Source organism: Peromyscus californicus, unplaced genomic scaffold (genome assembly GCF_007827085.1).
Source record: "Peromyscus californicus insignis strain IS unplaced genomic scaffold, ASM782708v3 Scaffold_17__1_contigs__length_78620276, whole genome shotgun sequence".
In the NCBI taxonomy this organism is placed as follows: Eukaryota; Metazoa; Chordata; class Mammalia; order Rodentia; family Cricetidae; genus Peromyscus; species Peromyscus californicus.
Genome location: NW_026294469.1, coordinates 13549538 through 13572427, shown reverse-complemented (window position 1 = coordinate 13572427; position 22890 = coordinate 13549538). Strand labels below are relative to the sequence as shown.

General features: G+C 39.0%; 1 protein-coding gene across 1 annotated transcript in view; it reads right to left on the bottom strand.

Annotated features, from left to right (window-relative positions):
• Positions 1–22890, bottom strand: part of Dtna (dystrobrevin alpha) — a 171084-nt gene that overhangs the window by 42350 nt on the left and 105844 nt on the right. Inside the window, 1 exon segment of the mRNA XM_052741642.1 lies at positions 21964–22047. Coding sequence (XP_052597602.1) covers positions 21964–22047 — 84 coding nt within the window.

The following is a 22890-nucleotide window of genomic DNA, read 5'->3' as shown; positions in this document are numbered from 1 at the left end:
ATACAAGAATTCTAGAATGCAGAATATCAATCCCGAAGTTGACTGAACATAAATTTTAACAGAGTAAGCTAGAGTTACTTCTGGGAAGCTGACACTTGAAAGTAGATTGTATCATTATAAAATAATGTCTGCATTATGTAGGGCTTAAGATGGCCATGTTTCTTATTATAACTTCAAGAGAAAGGGAAAGTTACATTGTCTTTGCTTTAGACAAATGCCTGACCTACAAAGAGACCACTCGGTTTGATTTTAACCTGTCTATCATTTCTGGCTGGTATGTTAGAGAACAGCTGCCTAATTCAACATAGTTTATGCGGGTTAAAGTACCCAGTGTTCTGAGCTCAAGATGATCATCCATCTCAGTGCTAGAAAGTGATTTTGTCATGAACACTTGTGAATGTTTTGATAAATATGTAATAAAAAAACCTTGACAAAAAAAAAACTTCATGATAAAAGTATTTTTTTATTATGAATGACCTGCAAGCAAATAAAGTATGAAGGTTATACAAAAAAGCCTCCTGGCAATGTAAGCCATAAAGATATGAGATTCTGTCTCATAAGTGATAACTCATATCCCAGGCCTTTCTTCCCCCAACATGGTGTGAATGAGCACTGGGGTGATATATTGCTCAGTTCTGCATACAGATGATTTATGAGCCTGCGTGAGCCTTTCAGGATGTTTAAATCACACACTGGTGAATGGGACACTCCTATGATAAATTCCATTATTTCAAGACTTCGGTTACATACAGTTGAAAATCAATGACCAATAACCTGTAGATCATAAAATACATGCCAACTCGAGTACCTTCTCTAGTGCCAATTATTCATTTGAAGACTCTACAACCTGTAACCTACAAGATGATGGTATACTGAAAGGGGTAGCTCTGTTGGCTGCAATTTGGAGTGGAGAGAGCCATTATCTTGAAATCTCTTTGATTTCAACCTTAAAGGCATGGTCAGTGACCTTTACAAGGGATTTCAGATGGCATTCCTTGGATCTCAGGTGACACCCAGTCAGGACTTACTAAATTGAGGTTTTGCAAAGATTTCTGAAAACTCAGGTTTGTTCCGTTTCTTTGTTTCTTTTGGGGGTGGGTGGGCCTGATTTGACTTCCAGAGTGGGGTTGTTAGTGAAAAACATGATGTAATTCATAGAAGAAATACTTTCATGCTCCCTCTGAATAGGCTTTTCTTTTCTATTTGTTTGGATAAAGACGCTACAGATAGATTTTAAGGTTATCAAGTCTGATGTGTTATTCTTCTATTAAAATGTAAGCAGCTAATGGGAGGCTCACCCAAGAAGGTATTATAACTCATAAGTAGGAGATTAAAATAATGTGTGTGTGTGTGTGTGTGTATGCACACGTGCTCATATGCATGTTGTAGCACACACATGTGGAGATCACAAGACAATTTGTGGAAGTCAGTTCTCTCCTTCCACCATATGGGTACTTCTTGGGAAATATTATTTTAACATGTGTTACTTTTATTTATGTTGCATTTGTTTAACTCTGTGAAGCTGTATTACTGTGCCTGTCTAAAACACTTCAAGGTCTAATAAAGAACTGAACATGCCAGGAAAAGGCGCAAAGCTACACAGGGAAACCCTGTCTCGAAAAACCAAAAAAAAAAAAACAAACAAAAAAAAAAAAGAACTGAACAGCCAATAGTGAGGCAGGAGAAAGGATAGGCAGGGCTGGCAGGCAGAAAGAATTAATAGAAGGAGAAATCTGGGAGAGGAGAGATCTAGGAGCCAGAGAATGAGGAGGACATCAGGGGTCAGCCACCCAGCTATACAGCCAGACCTGGAGTAAGAAAGAATGGTATACAGAAATAGAGAAAGGTAAAAGCCCAGAGACAAAAGACAGATGGGGATAATTTAGGTTAAGAAAAGTGGGAAAGAAACAAGCCAAGCTAAGGGCAGGCATTTATAATTAAGGATAAATGTGTGATTCATTTGGGAGCTGGGTGGTAGGCCAACAACCTAAAGAGCAAAACAACCAACAACATTTTGGCGTAACAATGTGGGCCTGAATTTCCATGTAGGGCTGAAGAAAGCTGAAAAAAACAAAACAAAACAAAACAAAACAAAACCAGGAACAACAACAAAAAAAGAGGATGTGGCTCCTTTAAGAGTTTCTGCCTGCTGGCAAGCCCTTGAGAAGCTAGTATGTTAAGTAAGAACAACAACAAAAAAAACTAAGTAAAAATGCTGCCACAGTGCAAGAACTGGCATTCTAGAGCTCTAGGGAGGTTGAACACAGTTCCTGGTCAAACCTCCAACCAGGCAGCAAGCTTTAGGCTTGACTTTCAAGACGTGAGAAGCAGGAGGAGCCAGCCACCAAAGCCATGGGCAGAGGCACATGAAGTTTGTTCATGTGGTTAAAAAGGCTAAAAGATACATAGTAAAAGAGGTCCAGATGGAAAAAAACCTCTAAACAGGTTCCAGTGTGTTTTACAATGTGTGTAGGTTTAAGAAAGAAAGGAAAAGGGTATGGACAGTCATAGAAAGAAATAAATAGTTTAAAAATAATAAAATCTTTAAAGAGAGAAATAAAATAAAATAAAAAAGAATAAGCCACATAGAACTGTGAAATACTCAGGGAGTCTCGAACCTGTATATTATTGTGTTGATTTTAAATTTTTTTGATGGCTGATGGGCAAGAGACAGCTGCTGGGAGACATGGGATTGTGAACAGGACTGCAAAATTGAACTAACCTAGATACTTTAGGGTTATCTTAACTTTAAAAAAGAAGTAAAAAAATATATTTGTCAAATGGAAATCAAAAATGCTTTCGAGTTTTGTTCCCATGGGAGAAGAGGGGCTGTGGATTCCTTCAGGAATAGTATGGATCAAGTTTGATCAGGGAAGATCTCCTGAATCTTGACAGGTGATCTCTATCAGCAAAAGTTATTGCTGGTCTTTCCAGGACTTGGCCATTATCTCAATTTTTTTTCTGGGAACCCTAAAGATGTGCTTGCCCACAGCCAGCAGGAAGTAGTTTAGAGAAAACTACACCCACATTCCCAAGAGTTGGAGGGTATGGGTGGTTTTTGGTTATTTGATGGGTTATGGATGTTTGTTATCATTTAGGGGAATACAGAATATTGATACAAATTTAAAGTTATTTTTGTTACACTATATACATGTTTTTACTCTTATTTAAAGGATTTTTGTATATTGACAAAAATTTAATGTAATTTTTGTTACAACACATTGTATGTATATTTCTATTTTTGTTTGAGGTATTGTGCCTATGCAATTCATTTGGAAATGTAGGGTGAAGTTCTAGTTTTTGAAAGCTATTATTATAAACTATATAGGATAATCAGGAACAAAGGTTAGTGATTAGTCATTTATAATAATCAAAATTGTAGATATGTTAGGTATGCTTTGCAGATCATATAGAGATATATTTTAGATAGATATATGGTCTCCAAACCTTTCAAAGACCTAGAGAATATGTAATTTAAAATGTTTTGTTAACTTAAGGTTTTTCATGACAATGAGACACATCTGTTCCTGGTAGCACCAATTTACTTCAGAGATGATGGGAATTGAAGAAACTCCTTATGGAGTTTGCTTTCAATGTGGCAAGGCTAGCCATTTGGGCAAGAAGCTCCTTTTACTTGACAGTATGTTGTATAAACTGGACATACAGGACCACTGAACTTCACCAAAACAAGGCAGTATGGCCCTTCAGGGTTTCTGCTTCACAGAGGAAACTGTCAGATATTTTTCAAGATACAGAGGAAAGTGACTGACAAACTTTGCCAATATAGGTGGGACAGTCTTTCAAATTTCCTGCTTCATTGATAAGTCTTCCAGATACTGTGGGCCTGTAGACTGAAGATGGATGCCCCAATGTTGCAGAGGAACTTTGGGTGACTGTCTAGGCAGTCAGATGTCTCTGTCATTTCTAGAGTTTCTGGAAATTGTTTGCAATACACTTTTTGTTTACTTAAATAATATTATATCCTTCTGGGGCCTTTGATGGAGTTGAAGACTAGATAGTTATAGTTGCAGTTTTCCTTAGATATGATAGAAAGTAAATCAGGTATAAAATATTGGATTTACTAAGATAGGATAGACTATGGAGTATTTTCTTTAAATGCAACAGACACAAATGAATTGGAATTCAGTACATTGTGACTATAATCTTTAGTTGATAATTGTTATTATTGTACACAGACTTACTATGTTAAAGTTTAAGCCTTTCATTTTTGTTTAGAATAAAAGGGGGAAATGTTGGGGAATATTCTTTTAAGGTGTGTTACTTTTGTTTATGTTGCATTTGTTTAACTCTGTGAAACTGTGTTACTTTGCCTGTCTAAAACACCTGATGGTCTAATAAAGAGCTGAACAGCCAATAGTGAGGCAGGAGAAAGGATAGGTGGGGCTGGAAGGCTGAAAGAACTAATAGAAGAAATCTGGGAGAAGAGAGATCTAGGAGCAAGAGGAGGAGGACATCTGGGACCAGCCACCCAGCTACACAACCAGCAATGGAGTAAGAAAGAATGGTATACAGAAATTGAGAAAGGTAAAAGCCCAGAGGCAAGACAGACAGGTTAAGTTAAGAAAAGCCGACAAGCAACAAGCCAAGCTAAGGCCAGGCATTTATAATTAAGAATAAGCCTCTGTGTGTGATTTATTTGAGAGCTGGTTGCCAGGCCCCCCAAAAGAGCAAAACAACCAGCAACAGGTACCTGGGATCAAACTCAGGTCATCAAGCCTGGTGGCAAGTACTTTTACCTGCTGAACTATCTCACCAGGTTGGAAGGTTTTTTGTTGTTTTTTCATTTTGTTTTAAAATCAGATTATATTATGTATTTTACAGGTAGATGAGAACAAAATATTATAGATAGATAGTACTGTCTAAGAAATTGGAAGACAGTGAGCATATGGAAAAGAATGAAGTAATCTTAGAGCTTGAGTGGTGTTTTTAAGGACCTGAAATTGAGGAGGGAAAGAGCTGAGTTTTGAAGTTTATAATTGAGACTCTTGAATCAGTGGTTTGTAAGAAAAAGGCAGGAACTCATGAAACAGTATTATTAGATCATAACAATAGAAACTTGTTAAAGTGATTTCTCTTAAGAATGTATTCAAACTCCTTTATTAAGACCTTAATAAGGTCTTAACCTTTAACCTGATAAGGTATAAGAAAAATTATACATTCAATCAACTTTTAGCCTACACATTAAAAATAGAGACACATAGGGTAAGTGGATTTTAGGTTGGATTATGTTATGGAGTGAATGCATCTTCTTCTGAATTTATTTATTATTGCCCAATACCCCACTAATTTAAGACTATGGTTATCTTTATAGATAAAGCCTTTAAAACAATATTTAAGGTTACATGAAATCATAAGCCATAGATGCTAATTCAACATGACTGGTGCCCTTCAAGAAGAGGTTCCCGCAATATAAAATATTGTGGGATTTTTTTATTTTATTGTTTTATTTTTCTCAAGACAAGGTCTCATTATAGCCCAGGCTGGCCTCAAACTCATTGATTGGCTAAGTATGGCCTTGAACCTCTGATCCTTCTGTTTCCACTTCCAGGGGTGTTAGGATTACAAGCCTGTGCCCCTATGTCTAATTTATGTAGTGCTGGAGATCAAGCCCAGGGATGTGTGCATGCTAGGCAAGCACTCTACCAACTGAGCTACATACCCAGTCCTGGGGGACAAGTTAAAACTAGTTGTATTACAAATCCATTTAGCAATAAATCTTCTTGTAATATAATGTAAAATTTCTTGTACTCAAGAATAAGAACAGACCAGTTTTAACTTTGTTATAGGAGATCAGGAGTCTAATCAAGAGATAGCAACTGATTGTGACAGCAAATTACAGTTGACAGCCTTTAGCTATTTCCCCTTCTTTCCTCACAGAGTTTTGAACAAAGTGCTAGACTGTCTGAACAGTATGTGTATAGGATGCAATTGTGGTTAGAGGCAGAAGTTCTGGATTTTTTTCATCTTTTGTTCTGCCTGCCAGAGATATTTTCCACAAATCACTGGTGTGTCCAGGTAGTTGGTAAGCTTTAGAGAGGGAAGAGAGTACAAGGTCTGAGTGTGTTTCTTTGTGAGACTCCATCTCCCTCATTGGAGAAGGCCCTTACAAATCACACACTGTTAAAAACAAGCAGGAAGTCATCATGTGTTGTGGAATATTCCTTTACACTGTGTGAAGATGTGTCATTGTGGTTGGCTTAATAAAGAACTGAATGGCCAATAGCTAGGCAGGAAGAGGTTAGGTGAGACTTCTGGGGACAGAGAGGTCTTGGAGAAGAAGAAAGGTGGAGTCTCCAGCCGGAGGCAGAGGGAGCAAGACATGCAGGAGGAGAGGTAAATGCCACGAGTCATATGTTATTTGTAGATGAATAGAAATGAGTTAAGTTATAAGACCTAATGGGACAAGCCTAAGCTATAGGCTGAGCTTTTATAATTAAAAATATGTCTTCATGTCATTCTTTTGGTGAGCTGGTGACCCAAAGAAAAATTCATCTACAATCATGCATTTTCATTGAGCTGCCGTTTACTTGTTCAACTTAAGTGTTTCTTTAACTTGGAAGCAGAGTATTTATGAATGAGCCAGTTTTCCATAGTGTTAAGTAATTAATATAGGGTATCTCACACTTAGTAAGGGTGGAAAGAGGATGGGCTTCTGAGTGAGAAGGCCTGTGTGCAAGCCCTCACCAGCATTCAGCCTTGGACCACTCCTCACATCTTGCATTAAGCTTATATTTTCTTACTTTCTTTTTATTTATTCTTTGTGTCTTTCACATCATGCACCTCAATCCCAATCATTTCCCCTTCCCTTTGTATCCACCCTCTGCCCTTGAAACATCCCCCCTCACCAAATAAACTAAAATAAAAGTTAAGAGAAAAAAGAAAAAAAAAAGGAAAAATCAGTCTCATCATGGAAGCTGTAGTCTAACAGTGAGTCACACAGTAAACTCTACTGTCCATTTTTCTTTACTTGCAAGTGCTCCTTACAAAGAGTCATTGATCTGGTTCGAGGCCTCTGGTTTCTGCTACACTATCGATGCTGAACCCTCACTGGAACTCCTCTGGGTTATCCTGCTGTTGCCCTGTGTTGTGGAGATCCTGCAGTTTTGGGTCTGCAGGACCGGTCTCTTCACATGCTCTAGCAGTTCACAGATGAGGTGGATGTTGTGGTGGGCCAACTCACAACCCTGGTTCTGGGCCTGAGTGGTTGCAGGGTTGGTCAGCCCTCCAGCTCTAGTCTTTACCACCAGGATGAGCTCTCCTGTATTGCCCTGGTGAGCTCACTCCTTGCAGAGATGAGCAAGGGGCGAAGCCCACATTTTCTTGTCAGTAAAATGGAAATTAGCCTTCTAAAGAAGCAAGTTAAATAGTGCAGTGTGGCAAACAGATCTGTAATTTTTGAAACATTTTATAAATTTAAGACTTACTGATATTCTGGCTGCCTTGTCCACAAAAGAGATCAAAGAGAAAATTCTTGCCTAGTTAAATCTTAAAATTAAAATTAAATAAAATAAAAATAAAAACTATGGTACTAATTCATAAAGGGTAACAAGTTAGTGGCTACTATGCTTATTGGTAATGTGAGCAAAATATGTGCTAAAAGGAAATACAAATAATATACTAAGAAAAGCAGATTTGGTAAGTAGACACATAGAGGCTGTCAGCTAGATGGAGGTGCTATCCATGGAAGCTGTCTGGAGAAAACACATTGACAAAGGTTTTGTAAGAAGGGATACAGGATAGTGGTTATGGACTGGGATGGACAATGTTTAAAATCTCTGTTTGCTTTACCTAGCAGCTGTGAGATGGGGGGCGGGGTTAAACTCCCTAAAATGATATCTTCTTTACTAATGGGAACGAGTCTATTTACTCTGTGGGCTGCTCTCAGGATCAGCAGAAGTCATGTACTTAAAGCTTGTTACTATGCATCGTTCTTTCTCACCATAACTGATGGCACAGGTTCTGGCTACCCTGGCGAGAGATCATGGTCTCACCTCTATTGTCATGACAGGTGCTAGCATCTCAGGACACTAACTTCCGACTGAACACATAGGGAAGGGAGGAAGCCACGAGAAATCTGAAGCTGTTGGAACTTCATAAGGACACAAACTGTAAGTAACATGGAGGCAGCAGCTCCCACGGAGTCCGCCTCACCCGTCAGTCTTAAAGCCTGTTTTGTATCACGGTGCAAACCCCTCCTGGCTTTTTCCAAGCAGATGTAAGGTGTCTTTGCTGGATAGCCTTATGGTCTAAAGTGACCATGGAGTCAATATGATTAATCGCTTGAGGAGGGAAAAATGATGGGAAGTGACAAACTCTGAGCTTTTCTCTTTGGAGAGTTTTTTGTTGCAACCTTCATCAAGGAAAGGCCAAAGGAATGAGGTTGAAGTGGTTGGGACGTGTGTAGAATTATTCAGGTGGGGACAGGGTGAAATCACCATTGATGTCTTCTCATTGGCTCCATACTGACAGTATGTGAAGATGACTAATACGATTTTTTAAAAAGTAATTCACTATTAAGCTTCAGTTTTTCAGTCACTGTGGAACACTGGATTCTACATTTGTTGTAAATAGGGTTAAAGTAATACACAGCTTTGAGAGGCTGAGTTAGGAGAAAGCAGACATTGCTGAATTTATCAGCTCAGCAAATCTGAGCATGGTGGAGAGTGAAGTTTTATATCTTCAAGGAATAGACCATAGGATGAAATTAAACCACATGTGAGTAATGCAAAATAATATGTTCATTTTGTATTGAGACAAATACTGTTCACTAGTTCATCAGTTATAAAACTCTCTCATGCACCAATCCTGCAAAAACAGCCTAAGGAGTCAGAAACAGTGATAGGAATGAAGCCTGCAAACCATCATGGGAGGAGAACGTTCTAGAAACAAAGTCCAGCAACAGAGCGGTGAGAGCCACAGCACAGATCTGCTGTGTGATTGAGAGATGCTATGGGGATTCCTTTAAAAAATTATTTAAAAAATTTGACCATATCATGCAATGTGTTGTGGTCACGTTCACTCTCCACTGTCTATTGTCACCCTCCCCGACTCCTAATGACCCCTCCTTTCCATCTGGTTCCCCTCATAAGATGGTTAACTTTGACTATCAAATTGACTGCACTAAGAAATGCCCAGGGGAGCGGAGAAGGACACCTGGATGTACCTGTTAGGATACTTCCAGAGACAACTAAATTCTAGACATGTTGAAACAATTAATGGATTAATCCTTTGATGGATTCATAAGATGTCATTGTTGGGAAGTGATGAAAGGTGGGAGGTGGTGCCTAGCTGGAGGAAGTAGGCCACCAGGAGAAGGTCCACAGGAGCTTTACCTTCCTGTATTCCTATTTGTCTACATGCTATATGCCATGAAGCAACTCTTGACCACATGCTCTTGTCACCGTGCTATTTTGTGACAACTCTTGCCACCATGCTATTTTGTCTCACAGTGGGATCAGAGACACCATGCCAAGTGAGCATGGACTACATTCTCTGAAACTGTGAGCTAAAATAAATTACTGTTTCAGCTAGGCATTTGGAAAAGAGAGCCACTAAGACAGATACCTTGCAATAAAGAAAAGGCAAAGGAGCTGTTATTCTGGGAACTGAACCCAAAACGTCTCTTAATAATTATAACATCGCCGGGCGGTGGTGGCGTATGCCTTTAATCCCAGCACTCGGGAGGCAGAGCCAGGCGGATCTCTGTGAGTTCGAGGCCAGCCTGGGCTACCAAGTGAGTTCCAGGAAAGGTGCAAAGCTACACAGAGAAACCCTGTCTCGAAAAACCAAAAAAAAAAAAACAAAAAACAAAAAAAACAAATAATTATAACATCACAAACCCCACAGGTCCTCAAGTCAGACACAATCGGAGTTTTTAAGATGTTTGTAAAGAATTCGTTGGCTAAATATGTTTGTGTGACAGTAGTCTAAAACAAATTAGAACATATACACAATAAGAATATAGTCTACTTTTACTTTTATTCAAATTTCAAATGAATATTTATTATTTAAGGGAAATAACTTTAATCAATCTCCTGTATCACAATTAAAAGAGAATAAAGCTTTGCCAATGCTTTTATCTTAATACTAGAGCTGTGAAAATATTGGATCTCTCTAAGACAGACTTTACATTTTCTGTAACTTGGAAGCAGGCTTTACCAGGATGGCTACTCTGATATATTTGTCAGTGCCAGAACTCTTGGAAGACAATTTCTCCCATGCTATCATTGTTAAATGATTTCTGTTTTATAATCACATAACTTTTATGAGGATTTGCTTCTATCTGAAATGAATTGTTTCTCAGATCAGCTTCACACCCTTGAAGTAAGAATCACCTCCATCTTGTAGTAATGTGACACTTTGCAGTAGAACCTTCTGGTGGGCCTCTGACTCCTGTGATTACTAGATGGTAATAGTTATCATTGGTCCTGTTCACAACAGTTTTCACTTTAGCCGAGACAAAGCAAGGATGAGAACTCTGTGATGCAGTGGTGGGACGTATCCAGAACAACATCACAAAAGACTTGGTTAATTGAAGTAGGTGAAAAGTTCCTCGTTTACCTTTGGCTTGCAGGACCCTAGCTCCTTGCTAACACTGCTTGTTAGTAACCCAGGCTGTTCCCCTCTGTAAGGACAGGCTAGCAGTCAAGCCTAACCATGATGCACTAACCATGATGGGCTGCTCCGGAGCATGTTGACATATAACCCAATGAGAACATGTTCATCAGCTAGCCTGTCTGCCACATTCAGGCTGTACTGTATCCTAAAACAGGGTAGGAGGAAAGAAGAATTAAGAGAGGTGGATAGAAACAAGCAGACACAGGAGGAGTGAGTTTGTGGTAGGAAAAGCACTCAGAAAACCAAGCCAGTAAAGGGAGACTATATGTGATGTTCTACGAAAAACACAAGCAAAACTCAGGCAAGGGGATCCAGAACTTGGTACTACTAACTTTCAAAACATTAAGTAACTCTTTAGAAAACAGATTTGCATTCTTTGACCACAAAGACCAAGGAACTTGTCTGCATGGAAAACACATCGAAACATGTCACAACAAAGATTAAATATCTTTTGGGAAATTGGGTTAGTCTTATAAAATTAGAATAAAGGAAAAAGGAAGCAGAGAAAGTAATAACACAAGTGTGTTCACTTGGAATAATGACTTGGTGCTGTTAGTGAGTTATAAGACAGCTGCTATTCTAGGTCAAACGGTCTTTCACACGCAACCATTTACAGCAATGCCCTCTTTAGTTGAGTTAATTGAGGATCCCAGCACACTCTGGCTTCAACTTACCCTTTGCCCTTCAGAAAGGTTGGAGCAGCCCTAGCCAGCATTTTGTTCTGTTCTACTTCACTGTCCTTGGGAGGAGAGCTAGTTAATAAGATGGGAAAGCCAAGAAGAGGGTAAACACAGCGACACATCCAGACTAGAAATCGGTCAGAAACTCCCTAGTCTAGATCTACACTCCGTGTGGACAGACGGCTTAGGATTTTGAAATGCTCAAGATGTCTCCAGATTTCCATAGAGTTTATCTAAGAGAAGAGACCTATTTGAGAGCCATAATAGCTACCATGACCTCAGACTTGACCTCTGTTATTTACTTGACAAGGAACACTTATATTGCATGTGGCTAGACATCATTAGAACCCATCTAAACATTTATTCCAGGGTATGATGGAAACAGTCCAATAGTTCATAAAGCCCTGCCAGCATTTAGATGCCTCTTAATAGATTTGCTTCCAGACTGCAGAAATAGCTCAGCTGTTAAAAGCATGTCCAGCTCCTTTAAAGGATCCAGGTTTTGTTTCCAACACTCACATCAGGTGGCTCACAGCTGTCTATGACTCTAGCTCTGGGGGGATCTGTCCTCTGGCTTCTCTGAGCACCAGAACACATGCGGAGATGTTCACACATGACACACACTAATATATATAGTTAAAAATAAAATAAATCTTAGAAAAAAGGGTTTTTTTGGTTTTTCATAAATTATTCAGTCATCTTTAGAATCCAGACGTGAGCATTACAGAAAGATGATGCCATACCAGATATGTTTTACTGTTCTCAACGATGAAAGTTACCTGGTCTTGGCTATGAAGCTACAAAGGAAAGTTTCAGATAAAAAGGAATACAATTTGGAGCAATTTTAATAATGCTGATGTTTCTTCTGTGATTATTAATAGCTATCTAGTGCACAGATTAAAGTAATTTTTCACATTTTCCATTTATTAAGAGGGAAATTTTTGTTAGTAATTTAAACAGGAGGTCTTAAGGTTTCACTATGGTTTTTACTAAAGGTCAACCTTTGCAAGGTAGCCTATACGTCAGTGTACTTAAAACTTAGTCCTCATGTTTGTGGAAAATACAAAATTAAACTCTGTGTTTACAAGATTCATTTTTGTTTTGTGGGTATAGTATTTTGCCTGCATGTATGAATTCTATGCGCCACATTCATGCATTGGCCTCAAGGCTGGAAGAGGGTGTGAGATCCCCAGGGACTGGAGTTACAGGTGGTCATGAGCCACCGTACAGACACTTGGAACCAAAATCCAGTCCTGCAAGAGTAGCCAATGCTCTTAACTATAGATCCATTTCCCTATTCACCTGACTGTTCTAGATACAAATATTTAACAATTGAGATCTAACCTACGAGATGTAACAAATTTCCAGGAAGTTCTATCTATATCATATCTATATCATGTATATATACCACATATATCTCATAGGCATATATCACATACAAGATATTACAAAATAATTAAAACCATGCAAAATATACAGTAAGGCTGTATCACAATGTACCATACTCTTTCAGACTAAAATCCTAAAAACATAGAAATTTGTTGTGGGCCATGTGAAAACATCAACAGGCAGCATTAGAACTCATACATGGCTGGGTGTTTGGCAAAACCATGCCTGAGTGAGCCTTCGAGAGGCAAAGGCCTGAAGACTACGTGTCCTGAGGACCTCATGCTGTTATTGAGCATAGCTCTGATTGTTGCTTCCATGGTCACCATATCTCTCATAATCTATGGGTTGTGTGAAAACTCTGAGGGGGTTTCTAGCCCTTCACTGGGCAGTGCTACCAGTACTTACAATAATAGTGATTGACTTTTTCCAAGCATTGCTGCTGGAGCAGATCAATGATTCAACCATCACACTTAGGAAGAATTTAGACATGTAGATTGTTAGGAAGGCTAGGTTAAGATGTTTTTGTTATTGGCTTTGAAGTAGAAAATCTTGAAGGACAATTCAAAGTTTAGAAAGGTACACTTTGAATAGTTGAGTGAGGGATTCATTTGAGGCCAGGGAATAAAACAATGGCAGCCTGGCTATTGCTGGCTGACGTACCTTTCTTGCTAGGATGAGTTGCTGATCAAAGATGATGATTAATTCCTTGTACCCATTTCTGCCTTCAGCTTCTTGACATAAAAAACTGTTGATGAATGGGTATGTACTTTGAGGATTTAAAGTAGAGTTGACTAATTGTTTTTCATATATAAAAGGTTAGATTTGTGATTCTTTTAAGATTCCTTAAAAGATTACCATTTAAGATAAATAATAAAATAATTGATTCTTCCTTTCTAACCAAAAAAAAAAAAAAAAAATGCAGCCTGCTAATAAAAGGACTGACTGAGAAAAATACATTGCTTGCTTACACTCTGTAATCTATAACAAGTTGCTTGTGTATGAATGTACGTGGGTTTTTGGGATAATTTGTTTTTCACCTGTAACATATAAAATGTTTAATTATGTAAGGGATATGGAAAACGTGTTGTTTATTACTTGCAAGCATTGTAATTATTCACTTGAAAAATAGAATGTAACCACATTGTAATTTTTATACTGCTTGAAAGATTTTGCTGTGGTATATAAGCTGTAAGGGAAAAAAAATAAAGAAGTTAGAGGAAAACACCAGGAAAGATGCAGAAGGAAGTCATCGGGAAAGAGAAAGAAGAGAAATATCAGGATAGAAGAACAGAATGGAAAAAGAACAGAGTAGAACAAGCAACAGAAAGAAGAATAAAATAGAAGAGAAACTTTTATCCCTCAGAAAAGAAGTCTGTGTTTTTTTCCTTGCTGACTCTGCATCTCGTTCCCAGTCTCTCTGACCTGTGTGATGAATATCACATCATAATTATGTACATTACAATTAGGATAGAATTATATGGTTTATAATAGTATGAATTAAAGATTTCTTAAATAGTCAAAGTCTCTGGTATATTTAAACCAAATTTTATTCATTAAGAGCCTAGCAGATAATCATGTTTGTTGAAGTTATGATACTTTTAATCAGCTTATCAGGAAAACATCTATTCCCTTAAGTGTTGCTGTGTTTAAAAAGCACAACCACACATACATGAAATTGGCTTTAAAAATAAATCAGAGAAAGTGATATTTTGTTGTATGTGTACATTGTAGACTGATTCAATCAAGCTAATTAGTGTTGTGGAATATTATTTTCACCAGGCAAAGATGTGCTGCATTTGTTTATGCTGCAGAATATTACTTTATCTATGTGAAGGTGTGTTACATTTGTTCATACTGCCTTTTTTAAAGATGTAAAGATGTGTTACATTTGTTTGTGCTGCATTTGTTTAATTATGTAAAGATATGTAGCATTTGTTTCACCTTGCCTGCCTAAGGTACCTGATTGGTCTAATAGAAAGCTGAGTGTCCAATAGCTAGGCAGAGGAGGGATAGGAGGTGCTGGCGAGCAGAGAGAACAAGTAGGAGGAGAGAAGAGAACAAGGGAGAAGAAAAGGGTGATGCCCAGGGACAGCCAGTCAGCCACAGGGCAAGCAGAGGAGTAGGACACACAGAAAGAAAGAGAGGTAAAAAGCCCCGAGGCAAAATGTAGATGAAGAGAAACAGATTCAGTTAAGTTATAAGAGCTAGCAAGAAATGAGCCTAAGCTAAGGCCGAGCATTCATAATAGGTCTCCATGTCATGATTTGGGAGCTGGTTGGTGGCCCCAAAGAAAGCCTGTTTCAAATTAGCCACATTTCACATATTTATTTTGTATACTTGTAATATTTAAAATCTACCCTTCCAGCAACTTTGAAACATTGAATATGTTATTATTAATGATTGTCACAATGCCTACAACAGATTGCTATGACTTTAAAACTGATACATTAGATTAATGTTCTAGAGGACCTGATTTTCCTATGGTCTTAATGATGTTTTTCAGGATATTGATTTTTATCCCCTGAGCTCTAAGGAACTTCCTACCATGCCAATAACCACTTTAACTCATTATAGTTGGTGTTTACTGTAATGTTCCATTATCCCACCAAAACAGCCCTCTAAATCTTGTCCCCTAAAGCAACTCAACATACATTCCTTATCCAACAATCACAGTTTTCTTCCTTCTTCTCAGTGTTTTCCTAACCATTTTCTCTAGGTGAGGGCAGATACATTTGTTACAGATCTCAGATGTCCACAGACCATTCACTATACTGTGAGAAATTTCAACTACTCCTCCTCCACAAAAAATGACTTCACTGCCTCTAACACCTCCTTGCTCTTTGAATATCAGAAATTATAACAGTAACTCCTTAAACCAAGGACTACTATTCAATTATTCAGGCACATCTTCTGATGTTGAATGGAAGATTTAAAACAAAGACCCAGTAGAGACAATTAATGGGTTTTGGAAGATCAAACACTTTGAAAATATTTCACATATAGTTAAAATGCAATTGTTAGTTTTGAAGGCTGACAACTGATGTCATGATTTTTGCTTTAATGGAAGAATTTTTTGGGGTGTCTTAGGGTAAAATTCTATACAAATACTTGTCGGATTTTGCTGAAACCTGAAATTTGTGTTTTAAAACAACTCTACTTATCTTGGAATACTCTTTTAAACACTGATTAAGGATATTTGTTTCTCTTTTTGAACATAGTATCAAAGGATTGTATTTGATCTCATGGAATGTAGAATATTTAATATCACAGTGGCTAAAAGAAAAACAGTATTTTAACCATTGTAGATTTTAAAAAGCACAAATCTAGTTTCTATGAATTCTTAAATAACTGGTAGACTGTGAAGAATGCTTGTGAAGTCAGCTGCTTCTTCAAGAGATCCTCAACAGTAAAAACCTGCTTCTCACTAATTTATTCAACAGTGATAAGGTCCTCAAACTGACAAACTCAATAATAAGAGTCCTCTAATTACTTTAGTGAGGAGAAAATTTCTTGAAACACTCTATTTTACTTTCCTACATTACAACAGCTCAGATTGAAATATAAAACTCTGGTATTTGCAAATTAAAATTATGCATTAAAATAGGTTAGTGTCTCAGCAGGAAGATTAGTTACCCATGGGGACAGACAGAAAGTTCAGTAGTTAAGAGCTTTTAGTGCTCATGCAGCCGACCTGAATTAAATTCCCAACACCCACCCAGTAGCCCACAATAGACTGTAACTACAGTTTCAGGGGATCTTATGCCCTCATTTTGCCTCCATGGGCATCTGCAATCATGTGGTGCATATAAATTCACACAGCACACACATATACACATGAATAAAATAAGCAAATCTTTTTTTTTTTTTTGGTTTTTCGAGACAGGGTTTCTCTGTGTAGCTTTGCGCCTTTCCTGGAACTCACTTGGTAGTCCAGGCTGGCCTCGAACTCACAGAGATCCACCTGGCTCTGCCTCCCGAGTGCTGGGACTAAAGGCGTGCGCCACCACCGCCCGGCAAAATAAGCAAATCTTTAAAAAAGAAAATTAATTATCCATAAATTCAGGCTGGCATAAACACCAAGCCATCTTAAATAGGCATCATAGAAGAAATAAGAGTTCTGAGGTCAGTTTTGCTTGATCATATTCATTGTGTTGTTTCCTAATATCATCACCAAGTTGTATCAACTGTATTTTTGTTAAGAGAGTCTATAGAAAAGTCTTCTGTGTACAGAACATGTACAAACACTAACTAAAGCATCCCAGTAAGGGAAGAAAGGTCAACGAAGTGAGATGTCCATGGTTTTAATTATGTGCTAGCACATTTATGGATATTAGAACTTTGTTCGAAGATTGTTAGTTCTAGCTTTTTAATTGTGTGCCAACATGCTTATATGGAAATTAGAACTTTGTTAAGACTGTTAATTTTATCTTATAAATGAACTGAAATAAAGATTACCTATGGAGTGTGGTTATTTTATTTATAGAATTTCATGCAACATACACAGGAATTGTGAAGACACTGGGAAAATCGTTAAGGCAGTGCCAGGTATTGATGGAGGAATTTGCCTGGTTTTGTTAACGAAGGTGCTTGAGTGTGGTGATATATTGTGTACCCTATAAAGCTTGCCTGAGGATCAGAGGACAGAGCCAGCCACTAGATTAGATATAGAGGTCAGGCAATGGTGGCACACACCTTTAATTTTATCACTTGGGAGGCAGAGATCCATCTGGATCTCTGTGAGTTCAAGGCCACACTGGAAACAGAATCAGGCAGTAGGGGTACACACCTTTAATCCCAGTACTGGGAAGCACACACGCCTTTAATCCCAGGAAGTGATGGCAGGGTGGAGAAAGGTTATATATAAGGCCTGAGGAAATAGGAACTAAAGCAGTTTAGCTGAGGATTTCAGCCTCAGAGGATTTCAGTCAGAGGATTCATGGAGTTGGTGAGGTAACAGGTGGTGGCCGTGGCTTGCTCTGCTTCTCTGATCTTTCAGCTTTTACCCCAATATCTGGTACCAGTTTTTTTTCTAAGATTCAAACAGCATTTGAGTTCCATTCTTAAGACAACATCAGCCATGGGAGAACCTTTCAGAAGCAAAGGCCGAATCCAGCATAATTTAATTAACTACTTTGGATGGCCAAATCACAACTACCTATAACATAGTTTGACCCTTTTAAGTCAGGCTAAAAGCTGGGCCATTAAATAAAGAATCTTTGGGTGAGCAGAAGTGTTTGAGAAGAATTAAAAGAGACACAAGAAATTTTTTTTTTCTGAAAACATAATCCAGGAAACCAAATGACCAACAAGTCAGGCAAGAATAATGTCACATAAAGGCTGTCCTGCTAGGAAGAACCAGGATTTGGGAGGTGCTTGGGGTGTAACACAGTGGGTACCCTCCTCACAGGTACTGTAGGGCTTCATGTAGTGTCAGTAATAAAAAATGGAAAATGAAAAAAAGTATGTTAGATTGTATTCAGAACACTATATAATTTATATAAGCAACTTTCTAATATTTAAAGAAGGGTAAGATATGGCTAGGTGCCATATATAATAGCCAACGTGGTTATTTTTGTGAATATTATCCCTTTCAAAGTTATAGCTATGAAAATGCTTGTGAAACCCTTAAACCATGTACTTAATATTGAAAGTAAAAGAAATTATCCATTCATACTTTTAAGAGGCATCATAGCTATGGAAGAAGACAGCCACGATTAAAGCAGCTTATTCAACATGGGAAAGAGGTAGATAACCCATGTTTACACACTAAGCAAGGGATCTGGGCAGATACTTAAGATTTTACAAAGAAGGTATGATGCCAAAAGAGAAAGTTGAGCTTTTGGAGCACTACACCATGAATGAAATGGTCTATGAATTTGTTCTTTGACCCACTCCGACTTAGTTGCTAACTATTATTGAGTGTAGATTTGTTCATACAACACACAGATACTATGCCTGAAGATTTCCCAGAACTGCAGGTGAGTCCCTTTAAGAATTTCATCTTCCTTTTAGCTAATGGAAAAGTGAGTTGAGTATCTAGTTGGAAAAAGGGTATAAGAACAGGGGATATAACAGATGGTGGTGGAACCAGTGCTCCAGTCTGCATGAGGTAGATCACTAGAATGCCAAAGGACTTTAAAGACACGTCCTACCGCCTTCTGAAGATCAAAGTGTCAGGCTTGTAAAGGACTGGAGGGGGTGACGCCAGGTCTTTGTAGTGAGGATCTTGCTACAGTGATTTCAGCTTCTTCACAGTCTACAACATCATTCTCCGATTACTGAGACTCCTAAGTCACAGTACCAACTGACAGCTTTTTTAAATAAAATAGCTGTGTGATGGGGGAATGTCTTTCTGTATGCTGTGAATATGTGTTGCTCTGACTGGTTGATAAATAAAACGCTGATTGTCCAGTAGCCAGGCAGGAAGTATAGGTGGGATAAGCAAACAAGGAGAATTCTGGGGGAGAGGAAGGCTGAGTCAGGAGATGCCAGCCCGCCATCCAGGAAGCAGCATGTAATAGCACACAGGTAAAGCCATGGAAAATGTGGCAACTTATAGATTAACAGAAATGGACTGAGTTTAAATGTAAGAGCTAGTCAATGGAAAGCCTGAGCTAATGGCCAAACAGTTTTAATTAATATAAGCTTCTGTGTGTTTACTTGGGTGATGAGAGTAGGAGAGATTTGTCCTGACTGCTGGCTGGCTGGGACACAGGAAATCTTCCTACTACAGCTGTGTAAGTTTTCCTAAAACTGTGGCACTCCAAAGGGGCTATCAAGATGTGGGGACCAAATTCTAGGTCATGTTTCATTAGTCTGCCTCTCGTTATAGAGGGAAGAGAACCTTTAACTTCTGCCTTTGGTATACTATAGTTGCATCCACCTTAGTGTGTGTTGTGGTAAAGAAAGCGGAAGTCAGTCAACACCAGCATCATCAAGTGGGGGAAACGAAGCCCCAGCAACAAGAAACTGACTCCAAAATCACTTCTTCAGTGGGATTCAGATCATTTCCCCTTGACGTGAAAATGCCCCTGGCTCAATGGGACAGAGGAGTTTTGGCTTGTTAAAAACCCTTGGCTCAGCCGGGCGGTGGTGGCTCACGCCTTTAATCCCAGCACTCGGGAGGCAGAGCCAGGCGGATCTCTGTGAGTTCGAGGCCAGCTTGGGCTACCAAGTGAGTTCCAGGAAAGGCACAAAGCTACACAGAGAAACCCTGTCTCGAAAAACCAAAAAAAAAAAAAAAAAAAAAAAAAAAAAAAAAAACCCTTGGCTCTTTAGCTGCACTAAGGTCTAGCCAGAGCCCTTGTTCTTGTTTTGTTCATTTAGTGATGGACCATTCCTCAAGGATCACTAATTCAAGAGTCTTAGCAATCACCATCTAGGGTCTTGTAAATTATACATGGCCCAGCTTGGTACTTTTTATATACCTGCACCTCATACTAGCACAAAGGTATAAAAGTTATAAAATAACCAGGAAGAAGAGGAAGGGCTGAGAAATCAGTCCAGCCTTCCCGTGAAGACCCACCACTAGAAGACTAAGAATTTTCATACTTGGGTAAAAACATCAGCTTTCTAACAACTGCTTAATGGCCGCTATTGCTAAAGACTCAGAATGGGGGCTCCTGATCATGCCCCAAGGTTAAGCTGATTTGCACACACAGCTTTCTGAGTGAATGCTTAGCTGTGGGCCTGGATGCTCTTAACTCAAGTGACCTGAGGGGTGCAGACAATGAAACCTCCCATGGACAGAGTGAGACCCACTCAGAGAGGATGGATGTTCAGTGTACACAGCTTTATTGAGCAGCACCCTAAGAACAAAAACTGAAGTCCAATCTCTGCAGTGATGAGAACCACACATTTCATACAACTCTGTGGTTCACGGGGAACAAGACAAAAGGACTGAAAATGGGAAGAAAGGGAAGCAATCAAATTCTAGGTTAATAGAGGAAGCAGAAAAGCTCAAAGTATTCTAGGAATATTTTAGGGTACAGGAAGTCATGTTATCCATCTAGACGCATCCACCATGAGCGCCGTCCAAGCTGAAATGATATAAAATGACCTTCAGTAAGGATGGGGTCTGCCTCGGTGTGGCGTTTGCAGAATGCAGAGCTTTCTAAAACACACAGTGTCTTTCTAAGCCTCACAACGAGTCTTCACTAGACAGATGCACAGCTCTGTGTCTCCTACTGACTCTATGATTTTTCCTTTAGGAAGGATGGCTTTATGTGTTGATGGTTATGAAAAAGGGTGGTCACAAGAAGTTACTGAATGTCTAAAGCTCATTATTATGCTGTGCATGTTCTGTGGTATGATTGTCTCACTATTTGTACTTAGATTTAATTTATGTATTGGAAACATATTCTCTTTGTTCTGCTTATTATAATTAAGAGGAACATTTTCCTCTCAGGTTCCAGCTGATGGGCATATACAGGGATGCATGGGAAAAAATTAGAAGTAGGATTGATAAGTGTTTTTCACATAAACCTTCTCTAGAACATGCCAGAACATTGTGGAGTGAAGTGGGCACCTACTCATCCTCTCAGGGAAAAGGAGGGGGATTGTTCTGCAAGGCAGTCAGGTCTTATGCTCAATCACTTCGTCCTTTTCCTTACCTTTCTTCTTGCTTTCCTGTGAGACTCTCCATGTGTGCACCAAATAACTCACTGGTGTTGATCTGTGATTTTTCATCAAATGAACCAGAGTACCTCTTGAGCCCTGTGTGTTCCTAACACTAACGCTCAGAGGAGTGCATGGGTCTCCTGTTCCTTAAACACATAGAGTGGATTTTGTGCAAAACGACGAGACACATAACCACATCTTTGAAAAGTTCTTGATACTATCCATGTGATTATTGGCATGGAAACTGTATTCTAGGTTTGGTCTTCAGCCCTGGTCTCAGGGACTCTGGAGGTCCTCCAGAGAGTATTCATTTACCCCTGGAGTCTTAAATAATGAGTCATTTTAGGCTCCTTTTAATAATATACCCCTGCATATGTATAAGTAATAACATTGAAGCATACCCTAATTACTCCTGTGGGGAAGGCTATAATGCAGAAGTTACATAAACCTCAAGAGCCAACCCAGCCCTCTACATATGTCCATGTGAGGGAAATTGAGAACAAATGATGGGTATTTACAAACTTGTTTCCAATAATAATAATACTCTGCATTTGTTGTACAATAGAATAGTTATCTCACACAGTATCAAGCTTATTCAGAAAGGGATGGTTATTTAGTGCCAGGATTGGGAACTTACCTCCTAGTGATGAAAGGACTTCCTGAGGAGGGAACAGAGTGGGAGAAGAGAGTGTCATTCATGCTGGTTACAGGTCTCGGAGGCCTGAAACAAAGCACAATGTGTGTGAAAACGTTAGGGCAAAGTAAACTCAAGCTTCCCACCATCCATGGAGGGAAAGGAGGAGAGTCAGAGTTGTCTCCAGTCCAAGGTCCACGGGAAAGCTTATATATGCCAACTGAGTTACTCTACGGTATAAAATAACAATTCCTTGAGCACACAGAGACTTAAGCACTAGGGAACTGGTTGGTGATGGGAATTTTTTCCATGGGCTTTGAGTCAGGTTTCTGAGAAGATCAAGGATTCTGAAAGTTCTGTGTGCTCCTCATGATGGTGGTCCTCTTTAATACGCTGGTCTGAAAGGACACACACCAAAATGAAATCCCATCTTGTTTTATTTGTCCTGTGTCTGAGTGCAGACACAGTGATGCAGCGCCAAGACTCCTGTGCTGCTGCTTGGCAGACCCACGAGAAAGGCTATGTGGTGTTGACCATGCTATAAGATTCACTGCATTCATAATAGTTGTGAGGGAAAATAGTGGCCACATTCCTCAGAACCACCCATGGCTTGGTACGCCACATGCATTGGGTCTGCCTTCCTGTTTTCTCTCCATTCCATTTTGTCATTGTCTTTATCATGTATGTCGCACCCACATCAGCTAAAACCAGAGTCCAGATCCCTATCTCATCTCCTTGACATATTTGTCTTATTTTAGGTTAAACGTAAGATATTGAACACTATTTTAGCGCTCAGAAGATGGAGGATATACTGGGGCGTCATTCATAGTGAGAGGAAACTTACTTATTTACCTTTTGAGATAGGGTCTCATGCACCATAGCATAGCCTCAAACTCACTGCTGAGAATGACCTTGAACTTCTGATTCTCC